Source organism: Lygodium microphyllum, chromosome 20 (genome assembly GCF_053477565.2).
Source record: "Lygodium microphyllum isolate KBCC chromosome 20, Lygodium_microphyllum_v1.1.10, whole genome shotgun sequence".
Lineage (NCBI taxonomy): Eukaryota > Viridiplantae > Streptophyta > Polypodiopsida > Schizaeales > Lygodiaceae > Lygodium > Lygodium microphyllum.
The window spans coordinates 80,536,495-80,557,337 of record NC_141154.1 but is presented as its reverse complement, the minus strand read 5'-3'; the positions used below and the strand labels follow the sequence as shown (position 1 = coordinate 80,557,337).

At 38.6% G+C, this 20,843-nt stretch overlaps 2 protein-coding genes across 2 annotated transcripts; one reads left to right on the top strand and one right to left on the bottom strand.

The window, feature by feature from the left end:
* Positions 1-280: 280 nt before the first annotated feature.
* Positions 281-1,202, bottom strand: LOC148019065 (uncharacterized). The gene is made up of 3 exons (XM_087701088.1): positions 735-1,202; positions 524-670; positions 281-439 (listed from the first exon to the last, which is right to left on the bottom strand). Exons 1-3 carry the CDS (start codon positions 1,200-1,202, stop codon positions 281-283), a joined length of 774 nt encoding a protein of 257 aa, XP_087557214.1.
* Positions 1,203-2,193: 991 nt separating this feature from the next.
* On the top strand, positions 2,194-5,310 carry LOC148019064 (uncharacterized). The gene is made up of 4 exons (XM_087701296.1): positions 2,194-2,391; positions 3,686-4,378; positions 4,481-4,816; positions 4,924-5,310. The coding sequence occupies exons 1-4, from the start codon at positions 2,194-2,196 to the stop codon at positions 5,308-5,310; spliced, it is 1,614 nt and encodes a 537-aa protein (XP_087557422.1).
* Positions 5,311-20,843: the final 15,533 nt, after the last annotated feature.

The window sequence follows — 20,843 nt, the reverse complement described above, 5'->3', positions numbered from 1 at the left end:
GAGCGATTTAGATTTCAAGACACGAATCAAGACTCACTCTCTATGAATACACGATTCAATATTACTATCTAAAACTTAATACACGACTCAAGACTCACGATTCAATACATTGTCAATACATGATACATTTGTGTACAAAGGAGTCCATATGTCAAAATAGCCCATGGCTTTAATTAGGAACAAATATATACAAAGTCAAATAGGGAGCTAGGTGCAAAAAAGCCCATGGCTTCAGTTACAAAAAAATTTTGTACAACCACATCCTACAGTATTCTGAAAGCTAATCAGAGGATGATGAGGACCTTGTGCTCTCTCCATGATCAGAGGAGCTCGCATCGGTATATTCCGATGAGTGGTGCTCGCCTCCACCACGAGCAGTGGCACGAACATCAGCAGTGGCGGCTGGATCATCAGGGGCAGGAGCATTAGCAGCTTGTGCCTATTCAAGAAATATACCGTATGTAAGTATACATATATATGCAATTAAATAAATCGAAATCATTCATTTAGAGTTTTCAAGTACCTGTCGACCGTATGGTCTCATGGCCGCGTCAAACTGCGCATCCATAATACGTCCCTCGTTTCTGAAGATGGCCCACGTGTCACGTCTGCTATTGCGGCGAGCATACCCAGTCTCGTGGGCTGTGGGCCTCCTCCCCATAACCCGTCGCTGTAACATAATTAAGATAGTTTGTAAGATCAAAACAATCATAGAATCAATGAATTTGGCAAACAATCAAATAAAGAGGCAAGTTACTTAGGAACTCTGCCTCCCACGACTCGACGCCGCCAGATCCGAAATGCGACGATCCAATGGTCTCCATCTGGATCCGTCGTGCCTCCACATGCTGCCTGCTCTTCACGCCTCCCTCTGCGCGCTTCTTTGCCTCCTTCCACTCGCGTTTGTGGGCAGTGGTAGGTTTCTCACAAGGATAGCCACCCGCAGCTACATTCACCCCATCATCGTACGCGAGTTTCTTAAGGTGAGATCTTTTATTACTTAAGATCTCCCTTATTCGCGTCCTTCCCCATACATCCGAGAATGTCACTCGTGGGGGATTGGGGTACCGACTATGTACACTATCTAGGACCTCCCTACATAACCGGCTATCCTGATCTTTAAATTTCACAAAACAGTTTCTATACATGTTTGAAACTACCCCCCGCATATACTCCATCACCTCTTTCCCTCTCGCATCCATGACTACCCCACCCCTATCCGTAACATCGTAGAAAATCTCTCCCTCCACCTCTCTCGCCTCCTCCGACTCCTCACTGTCTCCTCGTACATGCCTCCCTCCATGCCCTCTCTCACCGCGTGCCCTACTACCCCCCCACCAAAGCACCCGCCGCATCCTCCACTCCCGCTCTCTTTACTGCGGCGTCGGCTCTCATCTGTACTGCGGGAGTAGCCATGACTAGGGGTGGCTGCACGTGACTGTGTACGTGACTGTGGCTGTGAGGGAGCACGTGATGGTGGCCGTGAGCCCTCACGTGACGGTACAGAGGAGGGTGTGCGTGAGTGTGTCCGTGCAGGGGTGTGTCTCCTCGGTGAGCGTGTATGCGCAGGGGTACGTCTCGTCGGACTCGCAGGCGTAGACGGCAGTGGAGAGGCTTGTGTACTTGGGGGCGCGGTGTGACCTGGGAGTCTAGGAGGAGGATGGGCATACATATACTCTGTCAGCTCCACTGGATTAGGATGGCACCCAAAATGGTTTATCATCTCCATCATCCAAGTGCTTCACTTGAACTGCTCAATATACAAACAGTTTATGGATGGAGCAATGCAAGTCTTGACGCATTATTGAAGTAAGCATTGTAACTTGCAAATTTGAGTTAGTGGTTTTTGGTTTACAGTATAGGGTTTAGGGTTATGGGCTAATTGATGATATTGGATGCATGCTATTATCAAACATGCTTCCAAAGGGGAATAGACTACCCACCTCAAGAGACAAAGCGAGGCGCTATGTGACATCTCTTGGAGGATTGGATTATGATCGCATACATGCATGCGTCAATGATTGCATTCTCTTTCGTGGGACGCATAAGGAGGCTCGACAGTGTCCCACTTGTGGTGAAGCAAGGTATAGAATAGATGTGAAGAGTTTTGATGTACCTCGTAAAGTCTTGTGACACTTTCCTATAATTCCTCGCATCAAACACATGTTCAAGTGCAAATCCATAGCAGAGCTCATGTCATGGCACTCCTCGCATCGATCAGATGATGGCATGTTCCACATTCCTGCAGACACTCCTGCTTGGAAGCATATTGAAGATGAGTGGCCCAGCTTTAAAACAGATCCCAGAAACTTGAGACTTGGCCTAGGTATGGATGGAGTGAATCCGTTTGGTTTCAAGAGCACCGCATACAGCGTGTGGCCGGTTGTGTTGGTGAATTACAACCTTCCACCATCAATGGCGATCAAGAAGGGACATCTTATGTTATTCCTTCTGATTCCAGGGAAACATAAAGTCAAGCATATGGATGTTTATCTTGAACCGTTGATTGATGAGTTGGAGGAACTATGGAGAGGTGTTGCGGTAGTGGACATTAGTAGGCCTCCCTCCTCTCGACACTTCGACTTAAAAGCAGTGTTGATGTGGACGATGCATGACTTTCCAGGATACAGCGATTGTTCTGGTAAGAATTCTAACTACCTCCTGACTCTAATACTACTAGCTATATCAATTATAACTATTGACTTTATTATTCTAACTTTTTTTTTATTTTAACAGGTTTGAGGACATCGGGTAAACATGCATGTCCTATATGTGGCCCTTCATTGGTACATGAGTATGCTGATGGTTTGTGTAAGACCATATTCGATAATCATCATCGATTTCTCCCATCAGATCACCCTAAATATGCTCCTAGTAAGAGGAACATTCATCCACAGACACTTCGTGCAAAAGATTGGAAGCGTATTTGGGAGTCTTCAAATGTTCTTCCTCCAGATGGCATGAACAGGTACATCTCCATTGTTTTCAATCTTGTTTTGTGTAGTCTCTAAAGTTGGAATAAAGATGATAGTCTGCAATCCCTTGTGTAGGTACTCCATTTTTTTCCGGCTACCATATTGGACCCATCTCAAGATCAACCATCTTCTTGATCCCATGCACATCTTCAAGAATGTGGGATCTAGTATTTGGGAACATGTTATTGGTAAAAGAGACAATGTTAGCATACGGGAGGACTTGCAGGTCGCAGGACGTATGCGTCAAGCTTGGCCACGAGAGGAGGGTGGGCACGTTCGTCTTCCGCCTGCTCCCTGGATTATATCAAAGAAGGAGGAGAAGCAGGTAAAGCAAGCCATCACCACTTTGCGTACTCCCACTGGATGCATGAGATCGTTGAAGGGAGCGTTTACAACCACTAAGAAAAGAGGGGTTGAGCAACTACATGGGTTGAAGTCCCACGATTGGCACAAGATGCTCCAAGTAAGTGTTTTCCAATTATTGTAGGTTGAAATTAAATTTTGTAATGCCCTAACCCAAATATACATGTGCTCTTATGTGCGCAGTTCATACTACCTACTAACATCGACCATTGCGCAGACAGGAGTTTGAAAAGATGTATTTATAAGATGGGCGAGCTTGTGAGGTATGTAAATCCCATGTAAGATCACCCTTCATCATACCTTGCAAAATGAATGTGCATGAGGTATAACGTACTGTGCATTTATTTTTCAGATATGTTAGTTCCAAAGCAATTGATCCAGCCACATTGGATGATGCGCGTGTTATGGCAGTGGAGGTGGTTTGTATGGTAGAGGAGACTTTTCCGCGAACCATTCTCACAAGTCAACTACATCTCATTGTGCATTTAGTGGATGAAATTGCTTTATGTGGCACTGTGCATGCCCGTTGGATGTTCTTCCTAGAGCGCTTCATGAAGACCTTAAAAGACTTTGTGAGGCAAAGTGCAAGGCCCGAAGGAAGCATGGCTGAGGGTTGGTTGATACAAGAGTCTCTTGTATATATATCAGAATTTCTTGATCAGGTGGATAGCTCTTTGCCGCGACTATGGAGCAATGAAGAGGACTTGAGGATGACGTCTATTGTGCCTCAAGGAAAAGGACAGAGCAAAGTAATTGAGAGAACATTGATTGATGATCTTAATTTCACTTGCATCCTTAATAGTGATGTGATGAGCAGATGGGTTACAAGATACGAGGATGCAAAGACAAAAAGGCAAGCAGACAGAGCTCTCTTTCGGAGGCAACATGGCTCTCGTAAGGCGTACCCTAAGCATCTAGCAACACTTCCGAATGATATTCATGTTGATTGGTTGCATGAGGAAATGGAGAGAGCAGAGAGAGATGAGGGGCTGCATATCACGGCGGAAGAATGGGAGTATGCACGAGGATGCATGTTAAAGGTACATAGAACAAATGTAAATTTGCATTCTTTGTAAGTGATTGGCTTTTCATATTTATTCACATTAATTGCTTACATAGATATTGCTTATATTTTGGTCCAGTGCACTATGTTCAATGCTATATGGTGTGAAGGCAAGCATTTTCGAACACAAAGAATAGATGAAAAGAGGAATACACAAGATTGCGGTGTCATTAGTAGCTTTGAGGGAGCCAATGGAAAAATGGATGATTATTGTGGCACAATCCAAGACATATACAGACTTGACTTTCGCCGCTTCTTTGTGTATGTTTTGGATGTCAAATGGCAAATGAACGTGGTGGAAAAAGGGCCTAACGCAACGATAAAACGCCATGCAAGTGGCTATGTAACTATTGACTCTACAAAGTTTTGGCAAACAAAGAAAGATAGGCTCGTATTGCCACAACAATGTGAGCAGGTATGCATTTTTTTACAAATGTGTTTCATGTACATATATATCTAAGCTCGCGCACCCCTTGACTTTTGATATTCTAATTAATTAATGAATTATGTGTATTTGAGCAGGTTATCTATCTGCCAATGGTGCATGACAGTAAATGGTGGTATGTCATCCCTATTGCACCACGTTCCAAAGTAATGTATAATACATTCACTGATAGGGAGCATATGGAGGATGTGGCAAGCCGCAAAGAAGATGATGTCGAACATGCCAATGTAGATGATCATGATAATGAGGATGAGCGTGCCATTTCTCACGATCATGAGGATGACCCTTCCATTGAGGATGATGGTGATGATGATGAGAATGATCAAGGCATCGGTACCATTATCAATGGGCAAAATAGCGATAGTGGAATAAATTTAATCGTAGCCTTACAAATTGATCAAATGGATATTGATGTTGATCGTTTGGCAAGGATGGATCTTATTGAAGATGAGATCGAACCCTAACCAATCCATCACTGTATTGTTCCAAATTCATGACATTTCTATTGTATACTTTGTCTTTCAATAACCATATGAAGATATATTTTTCAATATATTACGTTGTTGTAAGTGCATGTAGTGGGATTTTGTAATGGTTTGTAAACACTGCAATGCACAATGACATTTTTAAAACTTAATGGTTTTCTGTTTTGAAAAGAAATGGATTTCTGTAGTTAGGCTCTGTGTCGCGTGTAACAGCGCGTGTATTATTATTGACTTAACGCGAAAATACACGCACCCTCACATGCAATTATACACGCGCCTGATACTGCTGTAACTATACACGACCATACACGTGCTCGTAACTTGGTGCATATACACGCGCTGTTACATGCATGTATACACGCACCCGATATTGCTGTAAGTATAAACGACCATACACGCGCCCGTAACTTTTCGCGTGTAATGGACGCGTGTATGGCGGCATTGTGTTGTAGTGAATCTCCCCCCATGCCTTGTGTGAGTGCTCCATAAAGCATGTATTTTTTGTATTAATCATCTTCAAGCTCAAATAATAGTCCAAATTACAAAATAGCACGCTTTTGGCTTTTGAGTTTACTTTAGTGCCAAATAGAAATAAAGCTAATGGGTGGGCGCCCAAAGAGTCAGGCATACCCAATACAATGTCCAAATACAAATATCATAATCGTGCGCCCATGCACATACAAAATAATAAATAAATATCCAATCCCTTAATAAATAGGCGCGACAAAATATAAGTGCCATGCCTAAAGTATGCGCCTATCAAAATATAAGTAATAACTCGAATACACACTATCCTTCAATGCTTTCCTCCGCTCACTACTGCTATATCTACACATCAACTGAAGCATTCACGATCCTTAGTAAAATAATACAATTAAACCGATAAAAGTGAATACCTAGCAGTCTTCAGCTATATAAATAAATCAACTGGTTAAAAATCAATCCTAACCTTAATTTATCACGAGTGCGCACTCTAAACTCATAAACATTTATTAAGTTAATATGTATTTTGCGGAATCACCTGCTATGAAATCACCCCTATACACACTAAATTAATGAAATGCCTGAAAAGGATAGGTGTCCCCATCAACTTCTCGCACAAAGAATCCACTTTGTGTATGAGCCTCGGTCAATAAAGTTTACGGAATCCATCGTAAAATGTGACAGAATCCACCGTGGCACGGAATCCACCGTGTAATATGCCTCCTGGCATGAGTTCTCCTTGGTACAACACTCATTCTCTTGGTCGCCTTGTCTCTTGTAGTAAAAGCAAAGTTGTAGTAGTAGGGATTGTTGATGTGGGATAGAGGAAACTAGCTCTTCTCTCATTGGGATGTACAAGGATTGGCTTTGTGCGAAGAAGATGAATTATGAGAGAAAAAATAATGTTTATTGCCATTATTCTTGTGTGCTTGTTTAAAGCAAGTGGATGGATACACTAATTTGGAGGAGTCTTTGTGAGAAGCTCGTCTCTTTGGATTTTGGCCACCAATTTGTAGACGAATTGAGAAGAGCTAGAATATGTGCTTATGAAAGGACACCAGGGAGATCCCCAAGTCTATGTCTCAACAAACAATGTTGTTGAGTACCCTTCTTGTATAGTGTACTTGACAAATTTGCACAAGGCACTAACTTGAAGGATGTCATCTTTCTTTTCATTAACATCCTTAAACTACTTCCAAATAAGATTGGTAGTATTAAATGTATGTATCATTTGCATGTGCCATCATTGTAATGAATAGTGATCTCTATCAAGATAGTTTTATCTTTTTGCTTCCACATGGAAAAGGCTAGATTGGTATCATGTGGTGGGTTCTTCTCTACTCCATTAAGAATGGACCATAGTTTATGTGTGTGAGCTAGATATAGATAAGCTAACTATAACTACACACTAAGTGTAAGCAAAATGTAAGCTAGGTTAAGCTTTGTTAGGTCAAATCCAAAAATAAGCATAGGATAAGTGTTAGCTAGAATATGCTAAGTTAGGCCTAATTTCCAAACCATAGGATGCACTTCATCACCAACTATCTACCATATTGTCGATTGGCCACATCATCTTCTAAACTAGGCTTGGCTGGGCTAGGGGTAAGGTAGGCTAGGCCTTGCTAAGCCTATGTGAAGGATAGATGTAAGCTAAGTGTAGGCCATGATATACCCTATGATGCTAGATTTAGGCATATTCATCTATATTACATAGGCAAGAAAAGCTATATTAGGCTAGGCTTCATTAAGCTTAGGCTATGCCAAGCCATGTGGTTGGCTATGCTTGCTTATCCTAAAGTAATTTGAGGTATGCCTCATTAAGCTTAGGCTAAGTATAGATTTGATTACTAAATTATTTAAGTATAAATCCAATTATCTAATTACTAAGATATTTAAGTATAGAATCAATGATTTAATTACTAAATTATTTAATTGTTAATTTCTTATGTATTTAAGGAGCACCATTTGTGCTAGTTGTTGCTCAAAAAAAATGTAAGAAAAATCATCAACTAATCAAAGGTACGATTACTTATATTTACTTTGGAAATTGGTGCATTCTTTTATAATTAGTGTTTACTATAGTAATAGTCAAGTTTCTATGTTGTGTTTTTTGTAGATGGTTCTCTTTCTTCGAATACAAATTTTAATGTGGTACATGTCATCATCTCAAGGCCCCAACCCTAAGGATGAGAGAGAGAGAGAATGATGGGTGAGGTAGAGGGCTTCTTTATCTTGTTTTAGTTTTTGCATGTGACTATTTAACAATTATTGTATCTAAACATCTTAGTGATTTCATTTTGCAAATGGATCTTGTTGGCCTACTACTGCCCACTAGTCATCTTGAGCTGAGCTTTTAGAGATGGCACAACAAATTGGACACATGGATGCACTTATGGGAGCAATATATCATCACAGAGTAGCAATGATACTATATCACAGTACAAAGACTTTACCAAGTCATCTATATTGTGAAATACTTTGAAATGTCTTAATATTCTAAGCTTGAATTATACACGTCTATAGGGGCAACAACATAAAGAGGTTGAGCATATTATGATGACATTTATAATTTGTCTTGTGGCTAGGGGATAGTTAGCCAACAATGCTCAATTTCAAATAAAAAATACCACAATTATTAGATACAATTAGTTCTAAATAGTCATATATAATTTTTTTAAATAAATAATATACTTACAATGTTTCCTTCCCATATATCTATGCGTCTTGACTCAAAGTGTGATGAGCCGAATTTGTCAATTTGGTTTCATCGTGCCTTCCTATGCTATGGGCTACAGAAGATCCCATGCTACACCCTTCTTTGGGCTTCTATCCACTCTTGACCATGTAAGGTCATTAACATTGGCTCAGGATCCATGCCTTGCTCTAACCTTCACTTATTTTCCATCTCCTTGTATTTGACTATGGCTCTCTTTTTAGAAAGTGTATTTCTGATCCTTTACACATGCTACGACATTCATGTAGCTCAAGTCCTCCTATCCCGCATGATTTGGAGGAAACCCACCTAAATGATTTAGTTGGTGGTACACATCTAACTTGGGTTCTACCTCCCTCTCTTTATGCTACTAGGCTTCAACTGGTCTCTCTCTATTTTGCTATAAAGAGGGGCTCCAACCACGACCAAAAGAACCTCTACCTCAACACTTACATCCATGGCTACTACTACATGGGATAGCTCATGCAATGGAGATAATCGAGAGGAGGTCATATACTCATATAGATTAGCTAGGGTAGGAGAATGGCCAAATAAGGCCTGTACCTTTGCCATCATTCTCTCTCTCATCCTAAAGGTTGAGATCTTGAGATGATAACTCCTATCACATCAAACATATATTAAGATAAATAGAAACATCCATGACAACATAGTATAAGATGATTATCAACATAATATGGTATACAAATATACATAAATATACAAATATAAAGTGTAGGTAGGTGTATATGTATAAATGCATATACATATCATAACATAGTAAAATGGGAATAATAGCATAACATGACATACTAGTATACATAGGCTTACGCATATGCATATGTATAGTCATACATATACGTTTACACATAGATATGCATTTGCCTATATGGATAAGTAGCCTATGTGCATATGTAGTATCTGTATAGGCACATGTATATGTATGCGCACATGCATAGCCTATGTGTATGTATGATTTACACATATGCATAAGCATATTTGCATATGCATGTATAATTTATGAATATGTGGGTACATATACATATATGTATGCACATACATATGCAAATGTATATAATCAACTATGCACACATACATGTTACGCATAGGCATATGCATAGGCTATGTACATACATATATATAGGCTAGGCATACACACACATATACATGTGCACACACGTATGTACATGTTTTGCAAATGTACACATATGTGTATGGGACACACACACACACACACACACACACACATATACATACACCCACTCGGCTATTACTTTAATAAACCATGAGTATGAAAGAAGTACACCAACATCAAACTAAATATAGATAGTTGTATCTTTGATCACATGATGATGATGTCCATCGGCCTTTTCTTTAAGAAATAAATACAACAAATGATGTACTCCATATACATAAGAAATCAACAGAAAAGTTAAAAGAAGATAATTAATAAGCTTGGTGAAAACTAGTTGAAAACATGTCTCTCTCTCCATCTATCGCTCTCTAAAGACACACACACACCCCCCCCCCCCTCGACACACACACACACACTACAAATAGCATGTTAAAACCCCAATCAAACTAAGTGTGAAAATTCAAAGACCCTACATGCTTTGAGAAAAATTGTTTATGCATCAAAGATTTATGCTAAAACCGCATTAGAAATCACTTTTAAGGATACCATAATACCTTCAGCAAAGAGCCCATTCAAACACCTCTTGATAGTAGCGAAAGTATCTATGTTAATATAGAAGGCAAATAGCCCGATTACTTTGCCAAAAAGTTTCACAAACCCTGGCCATCATGGCACCATTTACATTTGTGGATACAATAAGGGAAGAGATTTATATCAAGGAACAAATAGTTATCTTGTAAGCTTGAATAAGTGGAGTGACGAGCCCTAGGCAAGATGATGCAGGTACCTTCACTGACGCAGGCAATGGCCGGGATGCTCCAGGCAAGTAGTAGGCAGGGATCATTAATGGCGAGCTAGTCGACCAGAGCACAACCGACATCACCAGCAAGCAATGACGCCATAATTAATGATGTGGGGTACGGCGTCCTCCGAAGCCAGCTCTCACATTCTGTGCAGTCGTCCTGCAACCGCAACCAGGCGTTGACACCTGGCAAGCAACGACTTGAAGATGGCCTTCAGGACACCCAGCTTCGCAGACCACGGCGCCACGCTTCCACACCTGATCTGACAGCAGTGCAACCACCAACCGGCTGTAGTCATGGTATTCGTACTAGAATTAGTACCACTACCAAACCAGCAAGGTCCTACTACCAACACTAATGCTTCCGCTCTAAACATTCGTATATCAAATCTTAGCTCAAGTAAGATCCATGGCAAAAAATGGTACAGGTTGTCATCATATGCACATGAGAAGACTATGGCATTAAAATTTTATGCTCCTTCGCTAACCCCCTTTAGTGGGTTTGGCCCACCAAGTTTTGAAAGCTTGAAAATGGTCGAAGGATATATTCCCCTAAGCCCTTGAGCATACAACTTCTAATAAAGTAATGCCAAACATAAGATTATATATTTTAGTTGTATGTTGCCAACTAGGGTTAATGCAAATATACTCCGATTATTTCAATGCTTTCAACAACACCATACATCATATCTAAATCTTTTAAACTAAACTTGGACGAATGCCTTTTTCCATCCATATAACTACAATACTATAATGGAAGAACAGCCCTTTAAGAAAAATGGGAGAATTTTCCACTTTAAGGTTTCAAGCCTACTTCTCAATTGGCATGCCTAGTTTTTATATTTTGTGAATTCAAATTAACTAACATTTTTTGTACTTGATAAAGTTATGGCTACTTTTATAGTGAATTAGCTTGTATCATAACGACTAATGTGTTTTCAAAATGTGTCAAGCTACTCAAATGGACAACATATTTCAAGCTTGCATGATATCGTCACGCCCATATAATTGTAAGCTAGTACCTACTGAAAAGGTCTTAATTTGCACAACCTAGCCCCCCAACTTTGTGTAGGCAACATAAGGAACTCTTCCTATTGCACACCATATAGTTGCATATGTTAAAGAAGTTTTATGTTTATCGTTTAAATGTTTTATGAAAAACCATCCCCTCCTACATTTTCTATGTCAATTCGGAGGTCAGAAACAAGTTTGTAACATGTTAAATAGTAAACATAGAAAATGAAGTTGTATATATTATTGAAATTAATTATTTGTATGTACCCTAGGTATGGCGATATGCACATGGTACTAACGGTGTATTGGCCCAAGGAATTTTACTTGAGACAAAGGCATGGGCTTACACATTTGGGGGTTCGAGGGGGGCAAGTTCATCATCATAAATACATAAACACACGTATCATCAATAATGAGTTGGAGGTGATAAGATTTGGGGTGCAACCATTCTAAACCTTCTAAGCACACATGCAAGCAAAAATTTAACTTTATAGCTTCAAAAAATATGTGCAAAATTTTGAAATATGACAGTCAAAGCTATTTCATTAATAGTGCATGAATTCAAAGGAGAGATGGAGACAGCAAAATGAAGCTCGAGATCAACGAGCTAGAGAATGTGCGGCACGACAGGAGGCTTGGCTATTAGAAAGGCTTGAGAGGGTGAATGCATTATTCAATCTAGGGATAGATGTTGTGTCTAACTCAAACGTAGTTGCACCCTTTGGGATGTCAGTCCATTAAGTGAACAATTTGCATTAACCAATTACAACACTCCCCCTTAATGTGGATTGTCCACATGAGGAAAATTATATATATTATAAAACCTATATGTATATTTGGACTTTGTCAAATTTTAAATTTAGTGCCTTTTGGCATTGTTCATGAAAAACATTTTTGGTAGTAGACACAAGAACCATTAACTTAAACCCCTTCATATCCATCTTTGACTCCTCCTCCTCCCCCTTCATATCCATATTTCAAAAGGATTTTTGAATGAAATTACATGTATTTGCAAAATTTATTACAAAAATTTTTCAAGAGTTGAATGTTTAAAACCTTCTTCTTTAAATTTTGAAGTTTTTTTTCAATGTTTTTGCAACAATTCACTTTACATTAAACATCAGTTTTTTGTGAACATTGCTTCTTGCTAACACAAGATTTCCATCTTCATGTTGATAATGATGATGTTGATCTCAAGGATGATCTTGATCTTTGTGGTGATGACAATGATTTTGAGTATACTTCTAGGTTACCTTCTTGACCTATTTTGACTTGTCCTTCTAATGTTTCTCCCCCTCAAGGAGAGAAGGGGAACTCAAAAGTTTTGTAGGGTATACATGCAAAGAACATGATAGCTTATAAGTATAGTCGGTGATAACAAAAACCAAGTATTTTATACTAACTATCAATCAAGTTATGTAAAATTTCTTTTTGTGGTTATATATAGGTGATTGTGTATAGTTAAAGAACAAAGTATCATCATTGAAAAGCTGATTTGTTTTTAGCTCGTCAATGATGGTGATTTGTGGTTTTTTAACCATTCATTTTCTTAATGCTCTTTTGAGCTATGCTTCTTTTGGGCTTTGGCATTGCCTCTTGGGTATGTGCACTACTTCAAGGGCTTGTCTTCATTTGAATTATGCCACTTTGGGGCATTATGGTGGTCATGTAATCACCATTAGTTTTGTTTGAGAGGTTGTAAATCCCCTTATTTTGGGATCTTATCAAGCCACTTTTGGCTCAATGGCGATTGTATCGCCCCTTTTTTTCCTTGGGAAGAACACCAATGAATGTAAGGTGCTAGCTGTTTTTGGGATCCTTTTGAAGCCTCTTTTGGCTTATTTGAGCTAGATTCATTGGCTTGGGTGATGTACAGGATTGAATTTTTTTTCTCTCATATGTAAAATCCAAGTTTAAGGTATTTGGATTGATTTTGTTTTTGTACTTTTTTAGGGTTTTATCCTATCAATGTTATTTGTTTACTCAAATGTTAGTTTCTTTTATATTTTCTTTTTTTTTGTAAGAAAATTTATAATCTAGTCTTGGTTATTTGATTTTAAAAATGTGTTGAAGAGTGAATTATTAGTTGAAGTATTAAATAAATTACTTTTTGTAATTTCTTGTTAAATGGAAAATAAAATAAGTGCTTATTTAATTATGTTGGATGTTATAGTGACCAAGTGTAATTAAAAAGAGAATGTTTGAATCAATTTTTTATGTTTTAGAACAAGAAGTTAGTTGCTTTACAAGATAGAAGCAAATCAACTTTTTTTTTTTAAGTTTGAGAAAAGTTAATATAATATGATTTTCACTAGTAATATATTTATGATAGTGGTAAAAAAATTCTAATATGCAAATAGCTTGATTAATCAAGCAAGTTTGCACTTGTGAATAGCCTTAATAGAGGTAGATTCACAATTTAGCTTCCCTTGAGAGTGTTTTCTTTTAAATGTAAAATACTAAGTGGTCTTGTTTATTTTCAAATAAGTCAAGTGTATTTATTCAAATGAAAGTACTGCTACCCTCTCACTTAAAAATTGTTAGATTGGGATGGTATTACCCTTTTATGTAAATTTAAAATTTAAAGGGTATCAAAGAGGGCAAAATGTCATGCTAGGACACGTTTCATTGTCAATGTGTTAAAGAGACATGTGTTGTTGAAATCAACACAACCACATGAAAATGACTTGCAAGAAATTAAGAGTGCCTAACGTCAACTATGGAGCATAGGGTAAAATGTTGTAGAATGCACAATGGTGCTAGTCATGTGTCAGAGGCCAAGTAATGGCAACCCAACTTGGTGTCACCTATCTAACCAGTGAGAGGGAAAGGATGATAGTGGTGACTAGGGAGAATGAATCATATTGCGCATTTGATTAGAGTTTCTTGATTAGCACTTACGGTTATTGAGGTTAGGGATGAGGTAATGCAAATGTGGCTAGCTAAAGCAACTGCTTAGTGATAGTAGATAGCGAGCATTGGCCTAGTTCAACAAAGAGGAACTAGCCATAATAAAAAGGTTAGTGATAGGTGGTGTGTGATGGAGGCTACCACCATACTAGTGTTGCCATGGTGGTAGTCTCTAAGACAGGAGACAAGGAGAAGAGAGAGACGAGGAAGATGACTAATTGAATGATTGTCTTCTTTCCTAATGGGTATTGTTTATATATACCATAGTTACATTGTTTGGGGTATCGGTCCATGAAATGGATAATTTGCATTAACTAATTACAATATGCAGGATAGCCTTGCTCTTCAGCCTCCAGTCTTGCCATCTCCTAATGAACAAGGTGATTTGTTGTCCTGCTTGTAATATGGTCCTTTGATCTCAAAGCAATATCAATATTGATTATTCAAGCTATAATTTGTTGCATTTTCTAATCAATGTGTGAGGCAGAATCCATACACTGTGGTGAATTAACAACATGAGGAAAAAAAGAATTGTAGAGAATATAACTAATTTGATTCACTCATGGAGAATCGAATCATGCCATGAATAGGCTTACATCATAGAAGTTTGGAAAGTGTATCACTTTAGAATACTAATTCAATGTTATTATTTATTAGTGATAAAGGTTCATGGTCCTAGCCACCCGTGCATTAGTTACACTAAGAGTACCAGCATCATGTATTAGTTACCCACTCACATGTACACTACAGATGGTTGACATCCATCATTTTTACAGGGTGATGAGATCAAAATAACTTTCAAGACTGATTGTGGGCTTCATCATTTTCTCATGATACCTTTTGGTTTGACTAATCCCCCCACCACATTTTAGAGTCTCATGAATAAAATCCTCCATCCCTTACAATTCAAATTCGTGCTCATTTCTTTATTGGCCTATTTTTAGCCAATCATCCTCATACAACTCTTCCAAAAATTGTGATCTCACTGAAGCATAACATTGATGATGCTTTCTCTCTACTACCCATCTCTTCTCCATGGTTGTAAGCTCTTTTTTTACTATTAAAATCTCTGTCACAATAGTTGTACCTACAGTAACAACAGCTGCATACTCATTCCTTGCAGTCATAAGGTCATTTTCAACACCTATCACATCATCCTCTTCATCTTCCATCAACCCCTCTTCATCTTCAAACCTTGCTCATGAAAGCATGTTAGTCAAGGAGTTTTCTCTACCTGCAATATGCTAAAAATCAGGGTTAAGTGACTTTATGTATGCAATCCACCGTAACATGGAAATATCAAGAGTTGAGAAATTCACTATCATGCCCAATAGAGTTAGAGAATCAATCTCTACCACTACATGAGCTCCCATAAAATACTCCCTATCACACTTAAGAGATATCAGTACACCCAAAGCTCTCTTTTGACTTGAGAATACTGTTGTTGCCATTCATTGAGGACCTTTGCTCCAAACATAATGGCATACCTATTCCCATCAACATCATTCTGACCCACTGTCCAACCAATGCCAATTAGGCTTGTATCCATAGTGAGAATAATAGGCTGCCCATTCTCATAATTTGCTCTCTTTAGTATTGGGGCTGAAATCAATAAGCTCTTTAGTTTCTGAATTGCCTTCGTATGTTGTTTTCCCCACCAAAACTTTTGCCATTTTCTAAAGAGCTAATATAAACTTTCAACCACATGAGCAAAATCCAAAATCCATATCAAGTAAAAGACACATGCACCCAAAAATCTTCTCACCTCAGATACATTTGAACATGTCTCTTGCATCCTACTTATGGCATCAATCTTTAATGTTGAGGGCTTTCTCCCATATGGTCCACACATGTGCCCAACAACTAATACTTCCTCCAAAAATTGACTTTTCTCCTGACAGACAAATGCACTTCTTCAGGACAGTTCAAAATCCTATCACAATCAACAATATGATCAGCCACATATCTTCTACATCTATGCTCATTCAATTCTTCATTATTCTCAGAGATATCACATCCTTAGATCCGCATATCATCAAGAAAGGTTAAGGTCAACTGAGGAATATACTATAATATTTCCACACAATAAAATTTAGTTGGCTAGTTTGAAAGTTAGTTAGTCAAATAATCAGTTAGTAAGATTACTAACTAAAGACTAACTAAGGTAAAAACTAACTAACATTAATAACTAATAATTTGTAATTAATTAAAAATATTTTTTAGAAAAATTGAGAGTCATAAATCCAATATTTTTCTTGGATTGACAAGGACCGTAGCCACCCTTCACATAAGTTACAATTCTTTGTTTGCTACAATGTCATCCTTTTGTGTCCATGATGTTGGGGTCTCTTGTGCTACTATGCTGCTACACCTTGAACTGGGGAGGAGTTCCTTAGAATAAATTGGAGGCTGATATGCCCTCTTTTTCTCACATGAGCTCTTCCAATGGAGATAGGTACTGGCTGGCTACGGAGGTTGAAGGACCAAGATGAGAAAGTTGAGCTTTTCTTGTGCACTTAGGTTGAGCTAAGGTTTAGGAAACCTAAAGGGATCAGATATGGCTCTAATCCCATGTGGAAAATGAGAGTTGGAAGCATGAGAGTGTGTGCACAAGAGGGATAGAGAGAGCTAAAGTACAAGAAGAAGATCTTGCTTAGTTAGTTGTTCAAGGTACAACTAGTACACTCTCGTCAACTTTGAGGGTGTACTTTAGGCAGTTTATATAGCCTCTGGAGGAGTTAGGGTTAGGGTTTCCCCTTGCTCCCCTATCCTCTGGTTCATTTACACCTAGCTACCCTTATCCTCTCCTGTATAAGGAGAGTTCACATGCTTACTTCTCAACAGAATCCATGCATTCCCAATCCTTGGCTACAGCCAAACATGTCATTTTAGCTAAGGAACAAGCTAGTTGTACTTCAACCTCACAATAAAATACTAACTCTAGCCTAAAGAGCACAATGAATCCAATGACTCAAAAGTCTTGTTCTTCTCGGTCAGAAGCTCTAGTGCATTTAAAGCCACGTAAGAGGCCTCTCATGGAGGCTTTAGTAAATATGGGGCAACAAATCTCGGGTTACAAGCTCTAGGAAACTAGATGAAACACTATTTACTTCACTCACTCATGCAAATATTCATGCCAACATTAGAGTTCACAATGTGGAGGATAAGACACTCTTAAAAAGTCCTCTAACATGGTTAGAGCAATCACAAATTTGTTGGTGTTATCCAATTTGTCATGGCAGAAGTCATAAAGAAAATGGCCAAGGCACAGCAAGAAAAGCATTGCTTGATTCCTATATTCCACCCTGAGCAATGCTAGAAAGCAAGGAATACATTGCAACATTAGCCACAAAAGGTGAAGGTCAAAGTGATTTTGGAATTCTAGTCAAGATTTAGTTGCAAGTTATGACAGCCGTCTAATAACTATTGTTAAGCAAAGAAAAGCACTTTGGACTTCCATACATGATCCGACATATGTAGCACCTACATCTCTAAGAGTGCTTGTGATTGTTTGCAATGTCATCATTTCTAAACTTTTGAAATAGATCCCTTATGTGACAAACTTCTTTCAAAGGAAGAGCTGCACATTGCAAGTTGATTGGGACAAAGCAACATGATGATTGATGTCATTAGATATATTTTCTGCCTTACACATGATCCACAACTTCTTGATGGTCATGCCTTATTACAATCTAGTCCCAACTTCAATGAGTGGTTTATTCTAAGGTTGAGTGACACAAAATCTCATCTTTCCTCTACTTCTCGCACCATCCAGAGTGAATCTTCATTACATGATGTGAATTATAGTGATGTGTATAAAACTTCTATTAACATCTACCCAATGCCTGAAAGTAGTGTGCTTCAAATTCCAAAACCCTAAGACCATAGCATCCTCGTATGCCTTGACTTCTCCAAGGACCCAATGGTTGGATGAGGTATTGGTGCTTTAACACTATAAGTGTATGGTGTGGTCTCTTTTGAGAGATCTAAGCTTGATAGGAGATGCAAATTAATGTTTATAAGTAGGAGTTGTTGGCCATTCTTCATGTTGTATTAAGAAATCACACCACTATCTATATGGAAGCCTCTTTAGAGTGAAAAGCAACCATCTAGTCCTCTAGTACTTCCTGACTCACTCTACTTTGACTCCTAAGTAGAGGAGATGGATGGAAACCTTCCAAAACTATGTTTCTTACATCTCTCACACTCGAGGCAAAGATAACATAGTGGTTGATTCACTCTCATGGATGTGGGCATGTAGAGTATCTTGCATTTCAAAGTTGCATAGTGATTGGATTGAGGAACTTCAGGAAGCATATTTGTTGGATGAGGATTTCAGCCACATGTTTTAGAAATTATAGCATGGAATAATGGTCGAAAAATCCCAATATCGGCTCAAACATGGCCTTGTTTGGTTCCATGATAAGATTTTCATATCCCATACTTTTCTCTTCACATAGAAGATTTCGTGATCAAATAGAACAAGAACAACACGCTTAGACTCAGCGGCTGCTTGTAGCCCTTGCCTATTCCCGAAGAGAGATGGACATATATCACTATCAATTTCATTACTAGGCTCCCCATTACCAAGAAAGGATGGAATAGTATATATGTGGTAATGGATCACCTCACCAAGGCTACACACTTTATCCCAACTAAGACCCAATACATTGCTTCTTAGGTTGCCATTCAATTTATGGAGTATGTATTTAAGTTGCATGGGCTACTGCAAATCATAATGCATGATCGGGATGCTAAGTTTATGAGTAACTTTTTGTATGCAATTTTCACATCTATGGACATCAAGCTTTCTCCATCCACTACATACCACCCACAGACAGATGGCTAGACCAAAAGGGTAAATAAATGGCTTGAGATATACCTACAACACTTTTGCCATGATGTACATCATAGTTGTGATATGTGGCTCTACTTGACTAAATTTAGATATAATAACTCCATCCACTCTAGCATTGGGTTCTCTCCTTTTGAAGCATTAGACGTGTATGGTTCCCCTCTCTATGGTCTTGTTCAATGATAAGATCAATCCCTAAAGGAAAGCAGAGTTGGAGCATATACATGCCGTACTTTAGTAATGTAAAGTGAATCTTTAGAAGGCACAAGACCACATGAAGATTTATGCTGATGAGAAAAGAAGACATTGAATTCCAAGAGGGAGAGTTCATCCTCTAGAAAGTGTCTAAGTCCTATTGGTTCACTCTCAAGGAGAGTAGTAGTAACAAGCTGGCCCATCGCTTCTATGGCCCCTACTAAATCCTCCAAAGACTTGGTGACTTGGCTTACCGATTAGAGCTCCCCCCTACCACCAAGATTCATAATGTGTTTCATATAAACCAGCTGAACCCTTTCATTGGCACCTTTGTGGACTATGTGGAAGAGCTTTGCCCATAGATAAAGAAGGTACCATTGAGTACATCTTTAAGGCAATCATTGGGTACCATAATAAACACTTGAGATCTCGATCCATCAATGAATACCTCATCAAATGACAAGCCCTATCCATGGAAGAAGCCTCCTAGTACCCAACCACTATTGTGGATGAATTTTCTCACCTCCAAGAGGGCCAATGGGCTGAAGACTAGCTAGTTATGTCCCCCTCTGACCACACATTGTATTAGAACAATTTTGTACCTATCTCAATTACAACCATGTACTTCTTTCATGGACTAAAAGTCATAAGATCCATTTCAACATGTGGCATGCCCCATTTTGAGTAGCCTCTCAAAAGTTATGGCAAATTTACGTCAGCGAGCCTATAGTGGAGAGCATGTTGTCCATAGTCTTCAGCCACTCTTGTCATTGTAATGTAGATCAAAGTAGTACTTTGCACCCCCACTCCTTTGCCACTCTCTTAAGTCCCTCTATTTGTCTTTTTTTGAAAGGGGAAAAACTCTTAGGGTCAGTATGAAATGTGGGGAGTGGGATAGATGAAAACTAGTGGTCAAATACCCAATCACTCTGACTAGGGTATATAAGGTGTAAGAGACACACGCATAATCAAGAACTAACGCTTCACCTTCTCAAGCTTCCATGGCTTCCTTCTACCTTCTCCCCTTTTTTCTATATTTCTCTCTCCTCTTCAAGTTTTTCTCTTTCTTCTTCTTTCTCTCTTTTTCTCTCTTCTGCTCATTCTCCTCTCTCATCTTAGCTTCATTCATTACATCTTACTATAGACAACAAACATAAAATATGTTACAAAAAGAAAAGTATATATAAATATGATAATAAAGAAAAATTTCTCAATTAAGAAAGCTTGTAAAATAATATATATAATTAAGTAATTTTACTTATTAAGTTATTGAAATTGTAATAATAATAATGAAGGGAGTGAGCCTTGAAAAGTGAAAGTAGAGAGAGGAAGCAAGAGCTATGGTGGAAGGAGTAAGAGCGAGAGCGAGAGAGACACAAGATGTGAAAATCCCAATAGTCACAATATA